General features: G+C 40.5%; 1 protein-coding gene across 2 annotated transcripts in view; it reads right to left on the bottom strand.

Moving 5' to 3' along the window:
• LARS1 (leucyl-tRNA synthetase 1) overlaps positions 1–23,396 on the bottom strand; it is a 46,925-nt gene that overhangs the window by 8,515 nt on the left and 15,014 nt on the right. For both annotated transcript variants that reach the window (XM_053376668.1, XM_053376667.1), the window contains exons 12-28: positions 22,277–22,353; positions 21,545–21,598; positions 19,988–20,128; positions 18,027–18,104; positions 16,633–16,718; positions 16,486–16,551; positions 16,314–16,396; positions 15,697–15,835; positions 8,717–8,929; positions 7,585–7,642; positions 7,253–7,316; positions 6,089–6,272; positions 5,830–5,920; positions 4,653–4,793; positions 4,294–4,434; positions 4,081–4,191; positions 1,646–1,756 (exon numbers count right to left, since the gene is read on the bottom strand). In XM_053376668.1, coding sequence (XP_053232643.1) covers positions 1,646–1,756; positions 4,081–4,191; positions 4,294–4,434; positions 4,653–4,793; positions 5,830–5,920; positions 6,089–6,272; positions 7,253–7,316; positions 7,585–7,642; positions 8,717–8,929; positions 15,697–15,835; positions 16,314–16,396; positions 16,486–16,551; positions 16,633–16,718; positions 18,027–18,104; positions 19,988–20,128; positions 21,545–21,598; positions 22,277–22,353 — 1,838 coding nt within the window. The remainder of the gene's footprint in view (positions 1–1,645; positions 1,757–4,080; positions 4,192–4,293; positions 4,435–4,652; positions 4,794–5,829; positions 5,921–6,088; positions 6,273–7,252; positions 7,317–7,584; positions 7,643–8,716; positions 8,930–15,696; positions 15,836–16,313; positions 16,397–16,485; positions 16,552–16,632; positions 16,719–18,026; positions 18,105–19,987; positions 20,129–21,544; positions 21,599–22,276; positions 22,354–23,396) is intronic.

Genomic DNA, 23,396 nt, shown 5'->3' with positions numbered 1-23,396 from the left:
TGTATGAGAAAGCAATTTTGTTGAATTGGAACAGTGTGCTGGATTTGTTACCTTGGCTAAAGAAAGCACACATTGATAAAGAGAATAAGCAACAGCTGTCTTCCCTTTCTACTGTCGTTCTGCAAGCTAGGTGCTTCAGCAAAAAAAAAATGTGCCTAGCATTTATTTAGCGTGGCAAGGCTGACTGTGCCTCTAAACAAACCTACCAAACACACACACACACACACACACACACACACACAGAGAGAGAGAGAGAGAGAGAGAGAGAGAGAGAGAGATAAAGCAAAGTACCGCTGGGGCTACAATTTAAGTAGTAAAAAACCCACCCCACTCTTTTCTAAAAGTCATGACACATTCTTCTTTTTGATCACTACCCCATATACATACATACATATATATATATATATGGTTAATCATACTTCTGTGAATTTAGTACTCATTAAATTCAGTATCCTTACATCACCCTATGAACCATCTTCTCATTCTAATTTTGTTCTACAGCCATGGGCCACAGGAATTTACATTACTGATTTACATAAACCTATACACCACCTTCTAGTCAGATCATTTTTAGGTGGTTTACAAAAAAGCTATTAAAGCAATTGCATTAAACCATCACAACTGTTTTAAAGTAACAATATAACAACACCCACTGCAGCCAGCAACAATTATCAGCACAATATCAAGGCTCAAAAAATGCTTGGGCAATGACCATGTGGGTCATTATTACTTAGAAGTTGTTGTTTTAAGTGCATCAGTTAAATCCTGCTAGCATTTTAGTCTACTCTGACTAACTGATAATGCAGGGAGATTTTAAATGTGGCCAATAAGCTCTTTTTTTAAAGTCATGCTTCCCTCCAGTTATCAAATGTATTTATTAATGTCTCTCTCTTTTTCTTTTCTCAGGAGAAATCTTGCTGCATTCAAGTTGTGATCCCCAGCTATAGAACAAAATGGAAGTCTTTGCTATAACCAAGAGCCCAAGGTAGTTACTTCCAAATTTAACTGGTAACAATGAAGTGGGTTTTTAAGTCCTAGGCTCTTTGTTTCAGCTATCATGAACAGGAGAGGGAGGCATTTCCCCCCCCCAAACCCTCCTCCCTTTGTACACCCCAGCACTCCTTGCGCACAAAACATGCTCAAGAGGGCTGGGGCATCCTTTGGAAAGAGAGAATTTGCTAAAATTGCCTCCCCTTTCTATTCGCAGAACCCTCCCCTGGAATAAAGAGCCTAGTGTGAGTGAAGGAACATAATTGGACACAACCAGTGGCGTAGCGTGGGGGGTGCAGGGGGGGCCGGCCACACCGGGCGCAACATCTGGGGGTTAGGGTTAGGGGGCGCAAATCCACGGGTTAGGGGGCGCAAATTACTTGCCTTGCCCCGGGTGCTGACAACCCACGTTATGCCACTGGACACAACCCAATGCAATCACCAATTTCATTACCCATTTTGGTTCAAATTTTCAAGGGATGAAATTTTACTACTATTAAATTTATATACTGCCCTTCATCCATAGATCTCAGGGCAGTTCACAACAGAAAAATACAAAATAAAAACAAGATTTTAAAAAGATAAAATACATAATAAAAACAAAAAACAGAAACAAACCAATAACCCCCCTCCCGTAAGCTGCAGGAAGACTGACCTTGATCATAGCAACAAAAGGCATAACCCTTTTCATGTATTTCTTCAGTTCTGTCAAGGAGTTGAGTTCAGTGGCAATTATTTTATTGTCTGGCAGTTGTCCTCCATTGGTCTACAACAAAAACACATACGAGATCCTTTTTAAAAAATAAAATAAAATCCAATTAAACCACTGCATGACAGTTCTCGTTTTTGTAGCAAGCACATATAGCCTTCATTTAAGTTTACCCCAGATGCCTAAAACTTTCCCTCCTTGAAGATCTTAATACTGTGATACATTCCCATGGGGGGGGGAAGAATTTTTTTCTCTCCAGCATCCTTCTAACTTCCCTTTCAAAAACTGCTTTTTAGAAAGTTATTCTAATCAATAGAGAAAATAACACAGCCACAAATCTTTATTTGGCAAGTCTTTCTTTGTATGTGTGACTTCACCCTAAACATCATGCCCAGCCCAAATCATTTAGAAAAATCTATGAGCTCAGTCCTTCACAAGCTGCAATCTACCACGCTGCACACAGCAGTGCCGTCGTGTCGTGGCCCACAAAGAGCACAGTAAGCCTCTTGTTTGTAATGGCTTCTAGAACTATAAAAACAGGATCAAGAGAGAGGCAGGTTTATTGAGCAACCTGATAGCTCCTAATACATGGGCTTCTTTTGGCTTGGCGGGCCCTAGGGTATGCTAGGATCCATGCTTGGACATATCTCTGCTTTGACTGCAGGAGAAAGGAATTTCAGGCATCTGTTTCTCTCACTTTCTCTGCCACCACTTTCATACCACTGCATTCACCTGCCCTCCCTTTTTCATCTGCCACATGCAAAGAACTGCAGGGTGGTGTTGTGGTTACAGCATTGGACTAGGACCAGGAAGAAGAAGAAGAAGAAGAAGAGTTTGGATTTGATATCCCGCTTTATCACTACCCAAAGGAGTCTCAAAGCGGCTAACATTCTCCTTTCCCTTCCTCCCCCACAACAAACACTCTGTGAGGTGAGTGGGGCTGAGAGACTTCAGAGAAGTGTGACTGGCCCAAGGTCACCCAGCAGCTGCATGTGGAGGAGCGGGGAATCAAACCCGGTTCACCAGATTATGAGTCTACCGCTCTTAACCACTACACCACACTGGCTCTCTCTTGGGCAAAGTTCCATAGAGCCACAAAGCTGCTGGGTGGCCTTAGATCATTTTCTCTGACCCTAACCTATCTCACAGGGTTATTAAAAGACTAAAGAAGGGTGGGGTGGAGAGAGAAACCTTACATGCTGTCAGCACTAGTGTCCCAACCTCTCCCCAAGTTCACACTACAGTTTAACTTCATTGATAGGAGCCCCAAAGTAAATGGGAAAGTACAATTCATTCTGCCTTGTTAGTATTCTTTCTGTTCAATATGGATTGATGGCAGTGGACACCAAGTTACAAAGACATGCTTGTTCCTAATTAGAAGGAAATTAATTTAACCACATTACTGCAATTTGAAAAGACACAGTGAATCCACAAATCAACTCTGATACTTAGCTGTTCTGCTTGAGTGCTGCTGTTGTTCTTGTGCCACAAGAGTCAAAGGATCAATTCCAGAAGCTTAAGAATTCAGGGACTGCAGCTTTTCAAGCCGGATTTCTTAGTGTTATGCAAGTTTTAAGGCAGAAGAATTTATTGTGCTCTAGTATATTTCTTACAAAGCCAGAGAATTATCATACTCACCAAAGACTAGAGTGGAGCTCAAAGCTCCTTGCCTAATAAGGAAGTTACACTCGTCTGAACACAGCCAGTACTGCTGCAGCAGAACAGGCACTTAAATAAGCAGCTAACTAAGCTTTGCATTTGGCAAAAGATTAAGGATAACAAAGCTGAGCCCATTTTCAAATGAACTCCATTTCCAAAACATCACTAGAAATGATGTCATACAGCAAACATAATCACGCACCCAAAAAGGACATTACGACCAAACTGCAATACCTGCAAAATCTTATTAAAACACTGGAAACACTTATTTCCCCCTTAGATTCAATAACTTGATGCCAAGTTAGTTTTATTTTCAGGAGAGACAGAGAGAAGAAAGTGACGAGAGAAGCAAATAATAAAGTAAAATGGGGAGATAGCTGACATTCTTGTTTTCTTTCTTACTGGCTTTAACAAACTACTGTTACTGTGTACTGTTTCTTATATTGCTCTGCTGGGTTTACTACAGTTATTATTGGAATGTAAGCCACCTTGCAGACCAGGCATAGGCAAACTCGGCCCTCCAGATGTTTTGGGACTACAACTCCCATCATCCCTAGCTAACAGGACCAGTGGTCAGGGATGATGGGAGCTGTAGTCCCAAAACATCTGGAGGGCCGAGTTTGCCATGCCGGTTGCAGACAGTCTGATAGAATGGCAGGATAGAAAACCGTTCAATAAGCCAACAAGCAAGCAATGGGAAGGCATTTAGGTAGGATGATCACCTGATAATGCTTGCGCAGAACAGACAACGTAGTGTGCTGCCACAGGGGATAGTTCTTGGCCACGTAAATGGTACAGTGGGATGGTTTCTGGGGTGCTTCTTTGTTGCCTTTCTAGAAAACAAAAGGAGGCCTTTCTCATCAGACGGAATGATTCTTCAAAACCATGCAGTGTAGGAACAGCCGGGACAGGGGGTGCGGGACAAAGGCCTTTACCTTTCCTTTAGCTGGTGCCATGTAGTTTTTGAGGCGCAGACGGAGTTCGTGAGCTACTTCTGTGAGGTACTGGGAAGAACGGATCAGGATTTCATCCACAGGGCCAGGCACAGGCCAGGAAGCTTTCATGATGGAGTCAGTCTTTAAATTTGAGTTAACAACAGACACTGGGATTAGAAGAGAGGAACAGTTCTTACCTTCCTTGTTCCAACATAATGACGAAGTCTAATAGGGCCATACAAAGGCTATGGATTGTGCTTGGTTTGCAGAACTGCTGATATTTAGCTGAGATATGATCACAAAGAGGGAACATGTGACGACTGCAAAGCGGTTCGCTAGCGATAAATAAACAGCCATACCTTGCCCAGCAATGCCCAAATATGTTCACACACATGAGGGCAGACTGGAGCCAACAGGAGAGTCTGAGATTCGATAAACTGGAGCACCAAGTCCCTGTGCATTCCTTCGATAGCTAGTTCACGGTACTTGTCTTTTGCTGCCTGAAAGAGAGCCAGCACAAGCACCATAAAAACAGTCTAACTGTCATGGAAAAGCATTGCATAAAAGCCAATCTCCTTGCTTTAATATGTCCTTAAAACATAAACTACTTATAATCCTATAATGGATTATTAAAAGGACCATATTTTTTATTTTAAAAAAAACCTGCTGGGATTAGGACCAAATGAAATTCTGCCAGTGGGACATTATATAGCTTTACATTATTATGGCTCTTAAAAAAGACATCTATCGGCACAGACATAAAAGTCAAGGATAACTGTAACTGTATATTAGGCACTATCATTCTGAATGGCCCACATAAAAAGCTACCATTAAGTAGTAAGGAAAAAAAGAGGCAATAAATATGATAGATTATTATGCACATAGTTCAGCCAGCCGAACCACACTCCTGAAAGTCAGCTGCGTAAAGGAGTCAGAGCAATTCATTATTAAGCAAAGCAATATGCTGCTGCAGATATTTTGGAGAGTTGCTGACACCTTATGGACTAAAGTGAAAAACATCCTGCTTTTTAATGGCAGCAGGAATACATTTTCTGATCCATCCATCCCTGATTAAAATTAAGTTTGCTAAAAGAAGAGAGAGATAAAGGAAACAATTTTTTCTTTAATTATTGGCCCTCCCTCTTTACTGCCTGCCAATGACTGTAAATCTCTGGTTGTCAGAAGGGAAATAACATCCTGTGGAAGTATAATGCTTAACAGACTACTGGCTACAGGAATATGAATTTTATGTCTTCCTACCTACCCTTCTAGCATAATGCTAAATCTGTGCTGCACAACATAGCAAAAGCAGACCGGCCACTGTGGGAGAGGTCTTAGTTTAGTGCTGAATTGTGTGCATGTTAAATCCCTGGCAACTCCCACTACAGGGTCAGAAGTAGCAGAGCCAAGTAAAACTATTATTCTAGCAGGCAGCAATATTTCAACTGCTTTACCACCAACTGTTATTGCATTCTTTAAATGTATTTTAAGTTTCAAACTTTTAAAATCCTGTGCTACAGAAAGTGGACAGCCTACCTGAAATTCAAAAAAGCCTGTTTTCAGAGCTTCCTTAAACATCATCTTCTCATAGTTTTGATCTGTTTTCATGATGCCTGCACTCATTTCACTGGGCAGGGCATGGAGGAAAAGAAGAACAGAGAAAGTTATAGTTAGATCAAAATAAAAGAGAAGTGCCAACATGCATGAATCTGTGATTTAACATGATTATACAGAACAGCCCTGGGGGATCCACATTTTTTTTTCTAAGCTAGAAAGTTGGTCTTGTTCATGGTACCTGGCAAAAACTCTGTCGTTGAAGGTGGTGGCAGGCCCACTTCTCAAACTGTCCCAGTTAGCAAGTATTTCCTTCACCCACTCCACCCAGTTGTACAGACGGAGGATGCCAGCATCTGCCATGGCTTCCACAAAGTTTGCATCTTCAACAGTATCACCTGCATCAGCCAATGCCAGCCGCATGCCTAGAAGGAAACCAAGTCAGTGTTAGAACATCAGGTGCCCTGTAAAAAGGACAGTACAGCCTGACTCCCAACTACTTTTCCACATTGGTATCTGAGAACATTGCTAAAAACATCATAGACAGCATCACTGCAACTCTTCATTGAAATTACATTTCAGAAGGCAACTACAACAGTTTTCCTATATGGAAGAATGGCTTGGTCACAACATATTAGAAAGATTTTCAGTGGGGAAGAACATGCTGAAAGAATAGCACTGACAAACATTTTGAAGTTCTCATGCATTGGCATGTCCTTCCTGTCATGACCTCCCAATATGCAACCTGAAAAGGTTGATCAGCTGGAGCTCCTGTTTTCCATGGACAGCAGGGGTGAGGAACTGGATCTAGCTGGCGGGCCAGATCAAAAGCTCCTCCCTGCCCTGCCACTTTGACAGGTGGGTGGAGCTGGGCACCTATTAATCAGTCAATTTATTAATGGGCAGTCAATTTCAAAGGAAAAATCAAGAGCACACTCTCAAGTGTGCTTCCAATTCCTGCTACGGTTTGTAATCCAGCTTGAATTCAAACTCCTTCTGTAGCCACAGCTCCAAATATCACTAGTTGCATTTCTGATTCTTTCTTTCCAGATGCAATTTGGCTCATTTTGAATTTGGTGCCTTCTTCTATAGCTCTGGGTTGACACAAAAAGGGTTAAATTAAAAATTTACACTAGCAGCTGGAAATGAAGAACCAGTGTGCCCGCTATTCTTATTTTCCAATTTGGCTGAGGCTTACCAGCCCCACATCTAGTATCATATGATGTCATGTGATGGACAGGTGGGTGTGGTTTGGGTCAAATGGGGAGGATGTCGTTTATTCTGACACACATTTATGTGCTCCATTTTAAACCTTAAGATGATTATTATGCCACTGGTTATAGTATAACCTGGCCAACAGTTTTAGCAGATTTTTTTCCAATGACAAGCTAATATGCCTTCTTACCATCAGCAGAAAACTTATCCAGAGCTTCGCACAGAGTGAGGAAGTTGCCTGTAGATTTAGACATCTGTGGGATAGGAATGTCAAACAGAGGCGGGTTACAGGAAACCTATCCACTGTCTGATGAGAAAAGTTAAGCAATGTGCTATCCATGAGAACAATAATAAAACTGAACTCCCCTGAAATAAACACACACCAACACTCACACGTTGACATTTTTATATTCATTTCATTCTAACCCTCATTCACTCCACCCAAATAAAGATTTCTGCCTGGTTTTCAGTGTTGAGATCTGTCAGTCCTAACCATCACAAAAGTATAAACAAATAAAGTACCTTCTCTGAATTTAGGAGGAGATGCCCGTTTGCTCTTACAGATACTGGCCATTTTTCTCTGCATTAGAAGACATACATGAAAAAGATTCTTTTATTTTTCTTAAACTTTTAAAGGCCCGCCCAGAAGCAGAGCCACAGGGACGACAATATTCTTCAAGGGAAAAGAAATGCAGGACATGCACTATGTCTTTGCTCAAATGCAATGGATGTGTTAAGGTTCAAAAAGCAAATACAGCATACATATATGTCAACGAAATACAATGTTAACAGAACCAATGGAACATAAGAACCAGCTACTGTCTCCTAGATCACATGGATTCAACTATCCTGGCTGAATAGGACTGACACTGAAACCCTTGGTTGTTCGGGAGGCCTCCTTCATGCCACCCAGGGAAACTACACAAATTAGAATAAAGCTTTGCTGCGGTTTGTATGGTGCTTGTTCTTAAAATTTGATTGCATATCCTCCAAGATGGAAGGGCCAGAAAACATTTATTTTTATATATGTGTCCAGTTCACAACATACATATTCTGCAACACACTCTGAACACTGAGCTCTTGAAAATGGGGTAAGATGGTGAGCATCTCAAGGCACCCATGTAGCAAAGTGAGGCTTATCCAAATCAATCAAGGCACACTGTCTGGAGGGCACCTGGGGAACCAAATTCCTTGAGGCCTAGCAATCTTTTGACCCTGAAGACATTCTGGCTTGTGGGCAAGCAACTATGACAGGCACTCCTTGGTGCACATTGAAGGCTGTTGGCAATGAACAGTGCAAGACACACTACTATTCTTAGGCTTGGAGCCAGAGTGAGGACAACCCATCAGGGAGGCAGCAGGAGATAGCCATTCCCAAAGCCTCAACTAAGTGTTAGTTAATCTGCATTGTATAACTGGACGGGAGAATGATCAAACCAATGCTCAGGTGCCTATTAGCTGTTTAATGAAGTTATAGCCATGTTTTAATCCCACACAGATCTTCCGAATGTCTCTTCCTTGTACAAAAGCAATTCACTTTTCAGGCCTCGGATGAACTCAAAAGAGGTTTGCAATGAAGACTTATTGTGACTGTGTGTATGGCTGCAGCTAAAGAGGCATATTTTTAATAGATTTGAAAGTACTTCAAACCAACCTTTGATCCGGCCACATGGCTACATGATTATAAAGGTAGTATGACAAGTGATTCGGAACAAGGTCCTTGCCAGAAGCACGCAGATCCACTGGATACCAATATTCAAACTCCTGCTTCAGTTTATCCAAAGCTGCTTTGGGGATCTTTGTTGCTGGGAATGGCGCTGTCTTAAAGAAGATGTAGTCCCAAACCTCTTTGGACATCTGGTTTGCCCTGCATAGATTAGAATAAAAGTTATGCAGGGGAGAAATAGTGACAGTTATCTTAAGCATCTATTATGCTGCTAAGTATAAGTACTACAGTGTATACAGTGTATACAGAACTAAGTATACAGTGGTACCTTAGTTCTCTTTTTTTATATATACAACAAGGGAAAAAAACACACACAAAAACACAAATACCAAATTACACACAAATTACAAAAATAACCATAGACACATAATTTTCTTGGCAAACAATAAAACATCTATTGATCTTAACACTAAAGACCCAACTTCCCGTCTATTCCATATTTCAAATTCATATTACTTATTGCCAATACACATTTTTTTCATAATTAAACTTATTCTCAATAAATCTAATTTCTTCTATCTACCTAGCAACTATTACTGAAGTTCCTCGAATGCTGCAACAGAATTTAAACTACTATATTTATTTTTCAGATATTCTTTGAAAACCTCCCATTTAGAAACAAATTTCTGTTTTGGTTTCATAGAATCATAGAGTTGGAAGAGACCACAAGGGCCATCGAGTCCAACCCCCTGCCAAGCAGGAAACACCATCAGAGCACTCCTGACATATGGTTGTCAAGCCTTTGCTTAAAGACCTCCAAAGAAGGAGACTCCACCACACTCCTTGGCAGCAAATTCCACTGTCGAACAGCTCTTACTGTCAGGAAGTTCTTCCTAATGTTTAGGTGGAATCTTCTTTCTTGTAGTTTGGATCCATTGCTCCGTGTCCGCTTCTCTGGAGCAGCAGAAAACAACCTTTCTCCCTCCTCTATGTGACATCCTTTTATATATTTGAACATGGCTATCATATCACCCCTTAACCTCCTCTTCTCCAGGCTAAACATGCCCAGCTCCCTTAGCCGTTCCTCATAAGGCATCGTTTCCAGGCCTTTGACCATTTTGGTTGCCCTCCTCTGGACACGTTCCAGTTTGTCAGTGTCCTTCTTGAACTGTGGTGCCCAGAACTGGACACAGTACTCCAGGTGAGGTCTGACCAGAGCAGAATACAGTGGCACTATTACTTCCCTTGATCTAGATGCTATACTCCTATTGATGCAGCCCAGAATTGCATTGGCTTTTTTAGCTGCCGCGTCACACTGTTGGCTCATGTCAAGTTTGTGGTCAACCAAGACTCCTGGATCCTTTTCACATGTACTGCTCTCAAGCCAGGTGTCACCCATCTTGTATTTGTGCCTCTCATTTTTTTTGCCCAAGTGCAATACTTTACATTTCTCCCTGTTAAAATTCATCTTGTTTGTTTTGGCCCAGTTCTCTAATCTGTCAAGGTCGTTTTGAAGTGTGATCCTGTCCTCTGGGGTGTTAGCCACCCCTCCCAGTTTGGTGTCATCTGCAAATTTGATCAGGATGCCCTTGAGTCCATCATCCAAGTCGTTGATAAAGATGTTGAATAAGACCGGGCCCAAGACAGAACCCTGTGGCACCCCACTAGTCACTCTTCTCCAGGATGAAGAGGAACCACTGATGAGCACCCTTTGGGTTCGGTCAGTCAGCCAGTTACAAATCCACTGAGTGGTAGCATAGTTAAGACCGCATTTTACCAGCTTCTTTACAAGAATATCATGGGGCACCTTGTCAAATGCCTTGCTGAAATCAAGGTAGGCTACATCCACTGCGTTCCCTTCATCTACCAGGCTTGTAATTCTGTCAAAAAATGAGATCAGGTTAGTCTGACATGACTTATTTTTCAGAAATCCATGCTGACTATTGGTGATCACAGCATTCCTTTCTAGGTGCTCACAGACTGTTTGCTTAATGATCTGCTCCAGAATCTTCCCTGGTATTGATGTCAGACTGACTGGGCGGTAATTATTTGGGTCCTCTCTTTTCCCCTTTTTGAAAATAGGGACAACATTTGCCCTCCTCCAGTCTGCCGGGACTTCGCCTGTTCTCCAGGAATTCTCAAAGATGACTGCCAGTGGTTCTGAAATCACATCTGCCAGTTCTCTTAATACTCTTGGATGCAGTTCATCTGGCCCTGGAGACTTGAATACATCTAGACAAGCCAAGTATTCTTGTACTATCTCCTTAGTTATTCTGGGCTGTGTTTCCTCTGCTGAATCCTTTGCTCCAAATTCTTCAGGTCGGGCATTGTTTTCTTATTCTTTATTTTTTCTGATAAACCATCTAATTCGGCATATTCTGTCAGCTTTTGGATCCAATCTTGTATAGAGGGGATTTCATTACTCTTCCATTTTGCTGCGATCAAAACTCTTGCTGCCGCCGTCGCATATAAAAAGATACCCTTCCTCTTTTGTGGAATATCCAAATCTGTTATTCCCAGGAGGCAGGCCTCTGGTTTTTTATTGAAAGAGATCTTTAGCATTTTTTGCAGTTCTGCATGTATACTCTCCCAGAATACCTGTATTTTCCTACATGTCCACCACATATGGTAGAATGTTCCTGAGTCTCCGCATCTCCAACAATTACTTGACACATTTTTATACATTTTTGAAAGTTTCCATGGTGTTAGATACCATCGATGTTGCATTTTTTGAAAGTTCTCTCTAATCGTGTAACAGTTTGTGAATTTCCAATTGATCTTCCATAAATTTTCCCATTGGGCCATGGTTATTGAATGGCCAAAATCCTGGGACCACCTCACCATTGCCACTGTTACCTCCTCCTCCTTGACTGTCCAGTCAAGGAGGAGTCGGTAAGTTTTGGAAAGAGTTTTTCTTTTAGAATTTACAAGATCAGATTTGAATCGGGAAATATCTACTGAGAACCCCTTTTGTTTGTCAGATTTAAATTTTTAAAATAACTGATGGTATTGGAACCAGTCTGAAATGTGTTCTCTTATTTCCTCAATTTTTTTAAAAATTTTATTTGGTTATCTTCATTTTTTAGAAGTATTTTATATGTTGGCCAGCTTTCCTGAGTATTTTTCCGTTTTACTGCTATGGCTTCTACTGGAGAAGTCCACCACGGGACTTTAGCCTCCATCAGGTCTTTATATTTTTCCCATACAGCAAAGAGTGACTTTCTTATTATATGGTTGGTAAAAATTTTATGAATTTTCTCTTTTCCATATATTAGGTAGGTGTGCCATCCCCAACGGTTGTCAAAACCTTCCAGGTCCAGAAGGTCCAGATCCTGCAACGTGCACCAATCTTTTAGCCAGGTGAAACAGGCTGCCTCGTAGTAAAATTTTAGATCGGGTAGGGAAAAGCCTCCTCTCTCTTTTATGTCTATTAAGATCAGGTGTTTAATCCTAGGTTTCTTCCCTTCCCACAGAAATTTGGAAATTTCTCTTTGCCATATCTTGAGACAACCTGCTTCACCCATTATCGGAATCATTTGAAATAAAAAGATTAATTTTGGAAGCACATTCATCTTTATAATGGAAATCCTACCCAGAAATGTTAATTTTAGTTTACTCCAGGTTACCAAGTTTTTTCTAATCTCTAGCCAAGTTTTGGTGTAATTATCCTGAAATAAGTTTATGTTCTTGGGGGTGATCCAAATACCCAAGTATTTCGCTTTTGAAGAGATTTTCAGGCCCAATATTTTTTCTAAGTCATCCTTTTCTTCTGTGGTTACATTTTTAACAAGCATTTTTGTTTTTGTTATATTCAGCTTAAAGCCTGCCACTTCTCCAAATTCTTTAATCAGTTCCAGCACTCTTTTCAGACTTTCTTTAGGGTTTTCAGTCGTAACAAGTAGATCATCCGCAAAAGCTTTAATTTTATATGTTTTGTTTCCCAGAGTGATGCCTTTAACAAGCTTCCCTTCTTATCTGATTGTTCAAGACTTCCATCACCAAGATAAATATCAGTGGAGACAGTGGGCAGCCCTGTCTGGTTCCCTTGTTTATTTTGCACTCCTCAGTAATTCTTCCGTTGATGATCAATTTTGCATATTGTGGTATCTTAGTTCTCAAATGCCTTGGTACTCAAACAACTTGGAACCCAAACACTGCAAACCCGGAAGTGTTCCGGTTTGAGAACTTTTTTCAGAAGCCGAACATGCTCTGTTTTGAGTGTTACACCTCTATTTTGAGTGTTACGCTGAAGTCTGTATGTTTTTGCTATTTATTTTGCATTTTTGTTTTGCAGCTCTTTTTTGTTTGTTTGTTTTTCTGACTGTGTGGAACCCAGTTTAGCTACTGATTGATTGCGTGACTGCAGTACATTGTTTATTGCTTTCATTTTATGGATCAATGGTCTCGTTAGATAGTAAAATTCATGTTAAATTGCTTGTTTTAGGGGTTGTTTCTAAAAGCCTGGAATGGATTAATCCGTTCTGCATTACTTTCTATGGGAAAGCATGCCTTGGTTTTGGAAAGGACTTCCAGAACAAATTAAATTTGAGAACCAGGGTACCACTGTACAAAGCTCTGCATCTACATTCTACTAGGCTGCTCAGTTACACATAGTATGACATAAGCCTTCTACATTCATGAACCACCACAGGGCTGAGGAAGCTGTGGCCATGCAGATGTCTCTACACTACACCACTGGCCATGCTGGTTGGGCCTGAGGGGACCACAGGTTTCACAAACCAGCACTAGCATGACAATACATTTTTCCTGTCCTCGTTCTTTTTTTAAAAGCAATATTGACAGGAGAAAACAAGTTAAAGGTTGTAATCCAGGAAAAAGCCAGTTTAGCATTTCTCATCAAGCTCCTAAATGAACCTGTTATAGCTAGGCTGATTGATGGGTTTAAGACAGATGCTGCCAAGTTAGAGTATGGATCAAAATAGAGAGATTACCCCCTTGACTCCACAAACTATAAATAGTGGGTGAGCATTTAAACTAGTAACAAATCTAATTAATGTGCCATCATTATCGCGCACATTGGGTTGACTATAGATACAAAGTACAACCTGCAAACCAAGACTCATATTCATTTAATTTATTTGTTAAATATGTACACCATCCTTCATCTGAATATCTCAGGGTAGTTCAAAGCATAAAAATACAGAATAAAATTTGAACCTGGGCTGCAGCCACACTAGACCTGATGCCAACATCTGCCATTGAGAATAGAGTTCACACATGTGGGAACATTCGGTTACCATTCCAGGTTTGCACTTCATTAATAGTAAAAGTTTTTGGTTTTATTTATTTTTTCAAAGCCAGAAATGGTTTTTTTTTCCAGTTTGAGGTATGAAAATACCCCCCATTCCAGGTATAATGTATATGTGGAAAATATACAACTGTAAATTTCCTTGTGTCCAGAATTAAGAGTCACATACAGATTGAGTGGTGACTCATATGGGCAAGTTTCACAAGAGCCTCTGCCTGTTCAAGGGGCTTTCCCCCGTCTCCTTCCCCTATGTGCCACCCCAAATTGGCTTGGGGTAGTTCAAGAGAACCCCCAGAATAGTGCACATGTGGGTTAGGGGGAATCGTTCTGTCTGGCAAGCTCATATGCTTTCGCAGATGGAACATTCAATAGAGCCACACTGAATTCCAGCCTATGTCTTGACTTGAGCCATACATACATTCTTTGAAAATGTCAGTAAAGAAGTTGCTTGGATTAACCTTAACTCAATTTCCTATTTCCCTTTAGAAATTTAATCAGCAAATTTGAATTAAAACATCAAATGCAATGGAAGGGTTTGCATAATGACTTCTTAGATAGCCACAAACTTTGACTAGAGCCATGGGAGCAAAGGGCAGTGCTCCTGTGAAGCTAAAATTCTGTTCATTTCACTCTGCTTTTTCTAATGAGAGAAAAAGCGAGCCAGACAACTGCTATGCAGTCCAATTAATAGTTCAGAGGAAAGACTCACCAGACACTACGCTGCCTTAAAGAGATTATTCCTATGAAAAATAGCTCTCATTTGAACCAATCCTCCTGTCTTCAGTTACCTTCAGGTTTAAAAAAGGAAGGAGGGTGCTTGAATATCGCTAGGATTTCCATTTCTAAAGCATTCATCTGTGGCTTCACCCAGAGAAGATATGCTCCACCTTCATCTAGTTAACACCCCAATTTAAAAGCTCAATTGACCACAGCAGTAACCACTGCATAATCAACCACAGCAGTAACCTCATTAGAGAGAGATATTTTGAAGCAGTAAGACAGGAGCTAGTTAACATTCTATACTGAATACAAAACTATAATCCTTCATCTTGTATGCCACAGAAGACTAACCTTAAGTTTAACAGAAGCAATAATGCTGGAAGCTCAAATTAGACCACTTAGTATTGCGAAAATTGCTTGAAGAAAGAGTTTTGATCATAGAACAAGGATGGGGAACCTGTGGCCTTTCAGATGTTGATGGACTCCCAAATCTCATCATCCGCATCCAACATAACCAATAGTCAAGGACTATGGGAGTTGTGGTCCAGCAACATATGGAGGACTACAGGTTCCCCATGCCTTTGCTAGAAGTTCTATAATAGCCTTTATATCTGAAGATATATCTACTGAATGCATAGTGGAGGACTACATAAGCAGTTAACAGGATAATTAACCTCAACTATTTATGATTGCAGACAGATTGCCAGAAAGGAGAAGATTAGCCATCTGGTTCTCTTTTCAGACACTTTTTTCATTTCCTGGGGAAACAGAACTAACATTAAAAATCAGGGTGGTTTCTGATAACCATTTTTTCTAACTATGTGGCAGTTTACAGTTGTCCTGCAAAGAATCAAATTCATACCAGACTCCTCACCTGGTTCACAGTGTGAATCAACATGAAGACACTATAATAATGGCAGAGATTTATCTATAATTTTATTATGTAAAACACTATACCCTGGGAAACTTTCCTTCTCACCTGATCCCTAATGGAGACTGTCCTTGTCCGCGGAGATTACCCTGTTGGAGGAGATGAGCAACCGTATAGAAAGCCATGTAGATAGTGGAATCGGAGAGAGATTCGATCAACCATTGCTCATCCCAAGGCAAACGTGTGCCTAAAAATATAGCAAAATAAATTATTTGTGTTGTAGTCAGCACATTCCTTAGTTGTCAACAAAAAAATGCTTAAGAGCCTTTTTACCTTTCATATTAAAACAACTCAATATTTATCAGCTTGTCTCTGTTGGCAGCCATTAGTATGGTAAACTGTGACTCACTCAACGTCTTAGAAATTGAAGTACACCGGAAAGGAGCATACTTGAGTTTTTCAGGGAGTGGCACTTGGGGGCCCTATCCCAAGCTACTTCTGAATCAATACTCCTCATTGGAGTTATATGAATCTCTAGAATATGCTTCTGCGTGGAAAAGTGAGGTGTGCCTTGATTTCAGCTCATGACAGATGTTAATTTTTCTGAGTATGTTGTCTCTATGGGAATCAGCCATTGCAGATATGCTTTAAAAAACATTTAGAATATTAAATTGCTCCTATAGCCAAGAGTTCCCAATTAAACAACAGGAAAAGTTTTATCCTACCTAATCCGTACGTCCTTGAACAGGCATGTTCTTGCAACCAATCCAGAGTGGCTTCAAAATTTCTTCGTGTCTCATCACCAAACCTGAAAAAAGCAAGATAATTAATCCTTGCTGTCTCTTCCTGGGCTTATGTCAGCCCACATCTACCTTGCCCCTATCCCCCACAACTTACGTCTCAAGGTTTTTCAAACATTCAAAAGTTTGTCGCTTCCAGTTTTCTTCACCATAGTCCAAGTACCTAAAAATCAGACAAAAGGACTTAGAATGAAGGGCGGTGAGGGATGCAACTAACTTGGCTCCATCTTTCCTTCCAACTCACCATTGGTCACAAAGAGCCACCACACACTCATCTGCAGATCTAGATATGACTTGTTTCTCTGGCTCCATATAAACCATTGCTTCATGCTAAATAAAGAAAAGGGTGGGATTACAATGCTGGGACAAAAAAAGGAAATATGAAATAGGGAAGTAGCTTCAGCCATGCAACTATCCTGAATTCCATTTGACTAATAATAGCAATTTAATAATCCAAACCTATGCTCACCAGTTCTGTTGGAAGAGCAGACAGGGACAGAGTTTATTTAATTTCTGTGGCACAAGAGTGGGAATATGCTCACCAATAGTCAAGGCAGTTCAAGGAAGCAGCTACCTAACTGTGGCAACTCAACTGTCCCATGTGCATGGCTTTCAACCCAAGCCTGAGTGTTCCTTTGTCTATACAATGGGACTCATTGTCATTACATGACTATATTATGGAGCTTTATTTTCTACAACCTGGACCATCCAGAGCAAACGCTTTACTGATACAAAAAAATTAATTCCACAATCAAGAAAATCTCAAAAAGATGGACAGCATCAAGCCAATGGAACAAAAGTCATGATTCTCAGTACTTCAGCTGCCCTCTTGTGAAAGAACTGTGCAAGTACACCAGATTTAACCACTGTATGGTACGATAGGAATAATTCAAAACTGCAGAGCAATCTAAAGCCCAAGTGAAGCAACAATGGGGCATGATGGAGCAGTGGAACCAACAGAGCATCCCCAGCCCCTTTGCTCACACTAGCTGGGACAGAAGGCAGGGGGGTAGGCAAAAGCTTGTTCCAGGTTATGCCAGCATGTCTCTGGCACAGATATCGGGCTTAGATCAGGCCTGAAACTGTGGGGGGTAGCTCAGAGCCCTAAGGATCCCAAGCCAGCCCAATGCCCTGTTTGGGGGTTTTCTACCCGTCTGCACTTTTGGTGGGTAGAAATGGGGAGTTCTGTGCTGACATAGGCCAGTGGACTGCAGGAAGGAAGACCTCCACCCCATCAGTTCCCTGCTCCCATGGTCTTTCCTTTTCAAAACTTTATAGGGACAGAAAATGTCACCACGCCACAGTCTGCTCTTCTCCAATATGCCTAAACAGTTACTTTCAAAGCCACAAATCTTGCCTTTAGCAAACAGATAAGGATTAGTTCACTAAAGAAAATAGCAAGCTCTGCAGGATTCAAAGCACCCATCTAAATAAAGCAGCTATTTCTATTTGACAGGTCAAGCATAATAATTTCTCTTTTGCAACAAAACCAAAACACTTGACTTAGTGCTGCTTAGTTTCACGTGGCTACGATTGTGTTTCAAAAAATCAAGCTGTGCTCTGTAGAGACAAGCAAGCAAAAACTGTGTTGTGGAAGACACTGTATAATCTTAAAATACAATACAAACCACTACACACATTGTCTATCATCTTCCTCTGAATAAGCTTCTTGACATCCTGCACCTTCTGGCCTTTGAATCCCTCCACGAGCATTATCTGAAAAGGGAAGTCATTGCAGAGATTACAAACTGCTTTAGAAGTTCAGCTTATATGTGAGGAAGCTGGTCTCCATCCCTTTTGCTCCTAGAGGATGTCTGCAAGAAACCCACATAGATCCAATAATTGTAAATGAATCTGTGGTTTTAATCCTAGAAATTTTATCTCCTGACTTCAAAAGCGAAATAATTCTTCAAAACACGAGTACATCAAAGGAGATATATATATATATATATATATATATATATATATATATATATATATATGTGTGTGTGTGTGTGTGTGTGCAAAATGGCAGCAAAATTTTATTCATTCATTCATTCATTCATAAAGCACCTCTGATATGTGCATAACACTTCACAAAGAACAGATATGACCGGTCCTTACCCCAAGAGGCCTACAATCTAGAACAGACACAGGGAAACAACAGAAGAAAGGGACAAGGTGTGGACAGGCAGTAGAAGACTACAGAATTTCAATTAAGCCGCCTGTAATAAGGAATTTCAGTTTTTTTATTTTTAGAATACCTGTGTGCATTTTTTTTAAAAAACCCACACACTTTATAAATTGTCCCATGAGTAAATCAGAGTTTAGCTTTATAGCCTTTATAGCCCCGCTGTCCCCGGAGCTTGTGGGGCTGCCAGATATCTGCACGAAGCCCGGGGCGCAGCGACCCCTCTCGCTCTCCAGGCTTCAGCGAAAGCCTGCATTCGCCCCATAGGACGCACACACATTTCCCCTTCATTTTTGGAGGGGGAAAAGTGCGTCCTATAGGGCGAAAAATACAGTACTTAATTCGTTCCAGAGGTCCGTACTTAACCTGAAACTGTTCTTAACCTGAAGCACCACTTTAGCTAATGGGGCCTCCTGCTGCCGCTACGCTGCTGCTGCACGATTTCTGTTCTCATCCTGAAGCAAAGTTCTTAACCTGAAGCACTATTTCTGAGTTAGCGGAGTCTGTAACCTGAAGCATATGTAACCTGAAGCATATGCAACCTGAGGTACCACTGTAGTTGCACTTACACTTTTGTAAGCATAAGGACTGCCATAAAACCTATCTATATAGTACTCATGAATCTTTTGCTAGTGCTTGTGTTTGCAAATCACTAGGATTTTTTCCCCTTCCACTAAGTTTTCTGGATCCAGCCTTCCCTTAGATTCAACAGAAGGCAATCCAAACAGGTCAAAATCTGAAAATCACCTAAAATGAATGAAGCCTAGCCAGCCCATACATACCAAATACAGTGGTACCTCAGAAGTCGAACAGAATCCATTCCAGAAGTCCGTTCGAGTTCCAAAACATTCGGAAACCAAGGTATGATTTCCGATTGGCTGCAGGAGCGTCCTACAGCCAATTGGAAGCTGCGGAAGTCATGCTGGACATTCGGGTTCCAAAGAATGTTTGCAAAGCAGAACACTCACTTCTAGGTTTGTGGCGTTCGGGAGTCAAAACGTTAGACTCGCAAGGCGTTCAGGATCCAAGGTATGACTGTACCAGTTACAGATTAGTTATGTATCCAAAGGAACACATAGAGACCAAAAGAGAACAGGACAAGTCTTGCATTCAGTGAAACAAACCATAAAGTGAATTAGCTTTCCCAACCTGGTGCCCTTCCAGATGCTTTGGACTACACCTCCCAGCGCCCTGACCATTGCCTAGCTGAGGCGAGTCCAAAACAAGTTGGGAAAACAAGTAAATAAATAAAATGGTGTGTTCAAATCTATTGAGTCACCAAGCAATCAGAATTGGGATGAATTCCTTTTCACCCTTATATTTTAAAAAGCAGAGGTGGTAACGTACAAACATCTCCACACACAAAAGGGGAAAAAATCACTCCTCTAACACACACACCCTCTTGAGAAAATCTTAATTTTTTACTTACTCCCTCATAAAATCCTTTCAGGTATAATCTTTCCTTGGCTTCTGCAAGTTTCTCTCTGTCATTTTGACTCTGGATTTTCAGCTCGTCACAGATCAACGGAGCAGAAAGGTTGCCATAGCCAGGGATCTCAATGATGGGCACCTGGGAATAGCACATAGCATTGTAAAATAGTTGTTTTCAATCATGCAAGTAAATCAAAGAGTTTTGCAGGGGATTCAACCGTGACTCCAAAAGCCTCCAAAGAAAAGGGATCTTCATTTTACGGTTTTTCAACAGTATGTGCATTGTTTACTGTCTGAAGGGCAGGGAATGTAAACTATTTGGAGTGGGGAGAGAGAAACTAAAGTGAAGCCTGTTTGATTCCATCTATATGCAAGGTTCTCACACCTATATGACGGATGGGCAGAATATTATATGCTGAATTTTGGGTTTGTTTGCTATACCAAAGTTGGGTTTTGCTTCTTAAACCTGTTATTCCTCAGTGATCAAAGATTCGTTGGACTTATTGAGGCAATTAATTTTACAGGCATTGGCTTCAAAAGTTATCCAATAGGCACCCTGTTTTCAATTTTGCATCAAAAGCACAGCTGCCTGGCCTGTACCTGCAACAAGCAAGTAACAACAAAATACATAATCAAAGTGAAGCCAAAGATCAGACAGCCGGATCTGACTTTCAGATGGAGTCACACAGCTGTGCATTTTTCCTTAAAGAATTAACAGGGCTGACTCAGGCCTCTCGATAGACTAGAAGGCAAGTCTATGGGATTCTCAAGGAGTCTCACAGCACCCCTGGCTGTGCAGTACTTTAGCAGGGCTAGAGCTATGACGTACATAACAAAAAAAGCAGACCAACACAAACACATAATTCCCTCAGATAACACAGGTGACCAACATGAACACCCAACTAGGGGCGAGGTCAGTTTTTGGTTTGTTTTGCATTTAAAACCTGCCAGATTTGCACTCCCCCCCCCCAAAAAAAAAACCCCGCAAAGTGAAATAAATTTGTACTCTTCCAAATTTTGGAATCAAGTTCTCTGAGCAAATAACACGTACGGAATGTGTATACTAGAGGAAAGTGTACATTAAAATGAATATACTAATTAAAATTATATTAGGGGGAATAGCCTATAATACTGTGCATATCAGGCAAAATTGCAAAATTAGAATGTGTACGGAATTTGTATGTTAGGAGAAATGCACACTAAAATGCTTCTCATGAGGACTTTTAAAATAATGCACACTGATGTGGAAATGTGTAAAACTCATATCTTTAGGCTCCAGGAAAAAATATTCCTCTTCTCCCAGGCCTTTGGTTAATTAAATTATCCAAGGCCTTTTAAATTACGTGTTAAGAGTTTCTTGTTTTTCTTTGTTGCTATGGTATATTTTGTGTTTTTATATTGTAAACCTCCCTGTGATCCTCGAATAAAGGGAGATATAAAAATTTTAACAACAATAATAAACTGAACTAGAAACTAGAAAAATAAACATAGAGAATACAAATTGACAGCTTTGTCCATTCCAACACCCAACACAATCCTTCTTTGCTGCACTTACTGGTTCAAATGGCAGGACCATTTCATCTTTAATGCCATACTTTGCTCGAAGTGCCTATGAAGAAATTGAAAACAAATATGAAAATCAAATCTACAAAAACCTGACAAACAGGTCTTTGCCCTTACTGCAATAATTTGATTAATGAATTGAACTTCTGATCAACTAAAAAAGTGCCTTAATTAACTAGAAAGCACATTACTTTTAATACAAGCAATTTTAAAAATTGCAGCTGCCAAGCACCATTTTAAAAACAGGCATTTCCTCTCACACACACAGAGGAAAAAACACCTATTTTAGTATAATAATGCCCCAAAACAAGCATGCATTATAAAGGAGCATATGCTTTTGTGCCTCCAAATAATTCTTTTTACTGTCATGCAGATGTATGAGAAATTAACTGATTCATCTTTTCATTAAAGAAATCTTAATTGATGCATTGTACAGCTTTTATGAAGAGCCCGATTTTGTCCATTTTCATTGCCTTCTGATACCCTACACCAGCCTTCTCTTTCCAGTTATTGTTAGATTCCAACTCTCATTCACTCCAGATAGCATAATCAGAGATTATGGCAGTTGTACTCTAACAGCACTTGGAGGGCACCAGGTTGCAGAAGGCTATCCTACCCAAATACATCTATTGTGTCTGCAAGAAATAGCTTGTGCTATCGCCTGTAGAAACTGTGGCCATCAGTTGCCAGCAAGTTGAGGTTTTCCTAGGCTTAAGCGGTTCACCTGTTTTTTCTTTAAGTCTCTCAGGGCTGCAATGTCATCTGGGGAATCGGACGGGACACTTGTGACAACTCCAGTGCCTTAGAAGCAGGAAACACATATTATCCCATTTGCATTTTTATGGCAAAATTCACACTAAAAATGCAAAGTTAATTGCAAATATTCCAAAAGGTTTCTCTCATAAACAAATGCGTAAATCCAGTTAATGCTAATTAAAAATTAGCCACATCCTTTGACTAGAGCAGCAAGGGTGGGATTATTCACATATTACAGTCATGCGGCTGAGTTAGCTTTTTAAAAGCAACTACAGCTCTTGCTTTAAGTTTACTTCGTGTTTTCTGGCAGAATAAGTGGGCCAGTCTACAGCAGGTTAATTGTCTCTTCCACTCACCAAGGCAGGAACCACGTGATATGAATTTCATCGCTTCCTCCACTCATTCTTCCTTTTGTTAGTTATGTCTCCCTTGTTTACCTGTAGCCTTTAAAGTTACTTCTTTCTCTTTACTGGGGGTTTTTTTAATAAGTAATTTTCTCTGCAAGATACTATCTTTTCTCTAATGGGCTCTGTCATGGAAGTAAACGAATGGGAGAGGGAGGAGGAGTGGAGGAATTTACAAAATTATTGTTGCATGGTTCTTGCCTGGGTGAGTTGAAGAGCACAATTAACCTACCACAGGTTTCTCACATTCTGCCAGGAACAAGTGTGGTCAACATTAACTATAGTTTGTTTGAAACAATTTGACTTGAAAATAAACTGCAGTTAATGTCAACAACACAGTGCTGGTTTGCACGAAACACTAAACCACAGTTAAGCAAAACTGAAAGCAAAAACTTCTGAACTCCTTTTTCCAGAAGTGTAGAAGGATGGGAAGGGAGGGGCATGTGAACCAGTAACCTGCCAGTCTGGTACGCATCACGCTAAGTGTTGGTTTAGTGCAGATGGAGAATTTCATTTGGTCTGCATTTTTCAGCAACCTAACCTAATTTGCACCCAAACCCTTCAATTTCACACCTCTCCAGTTTTTGTGATATAGTTCAAAGATTTAAAAAACATTGCAATGAATTTGAAATTTTCATATTTTAGGAGAGAATACATTTAGAAATGTGTATGAAATACATATTT

The sequence above is a fragment of the Podarcis raffonei genome, chromosome 2 (assembly GCF_027172205.1).
Source record: "Podarcis raffonei isolate rPodRaf1 chromosome 2, rPodRaf1.pri, whole genome shotgun sequence".
Lineage (NCBI taxonomy): Eukaryota > Metazoa > Chordata > Lepidosauria > Squamata > Lacertidae > Podarcis > Podarcis raffonei.
Note: the sequence above shows the minus strand (reverse complement) of the source record. Positions and strands in the feature narration are given on the sequence as shown.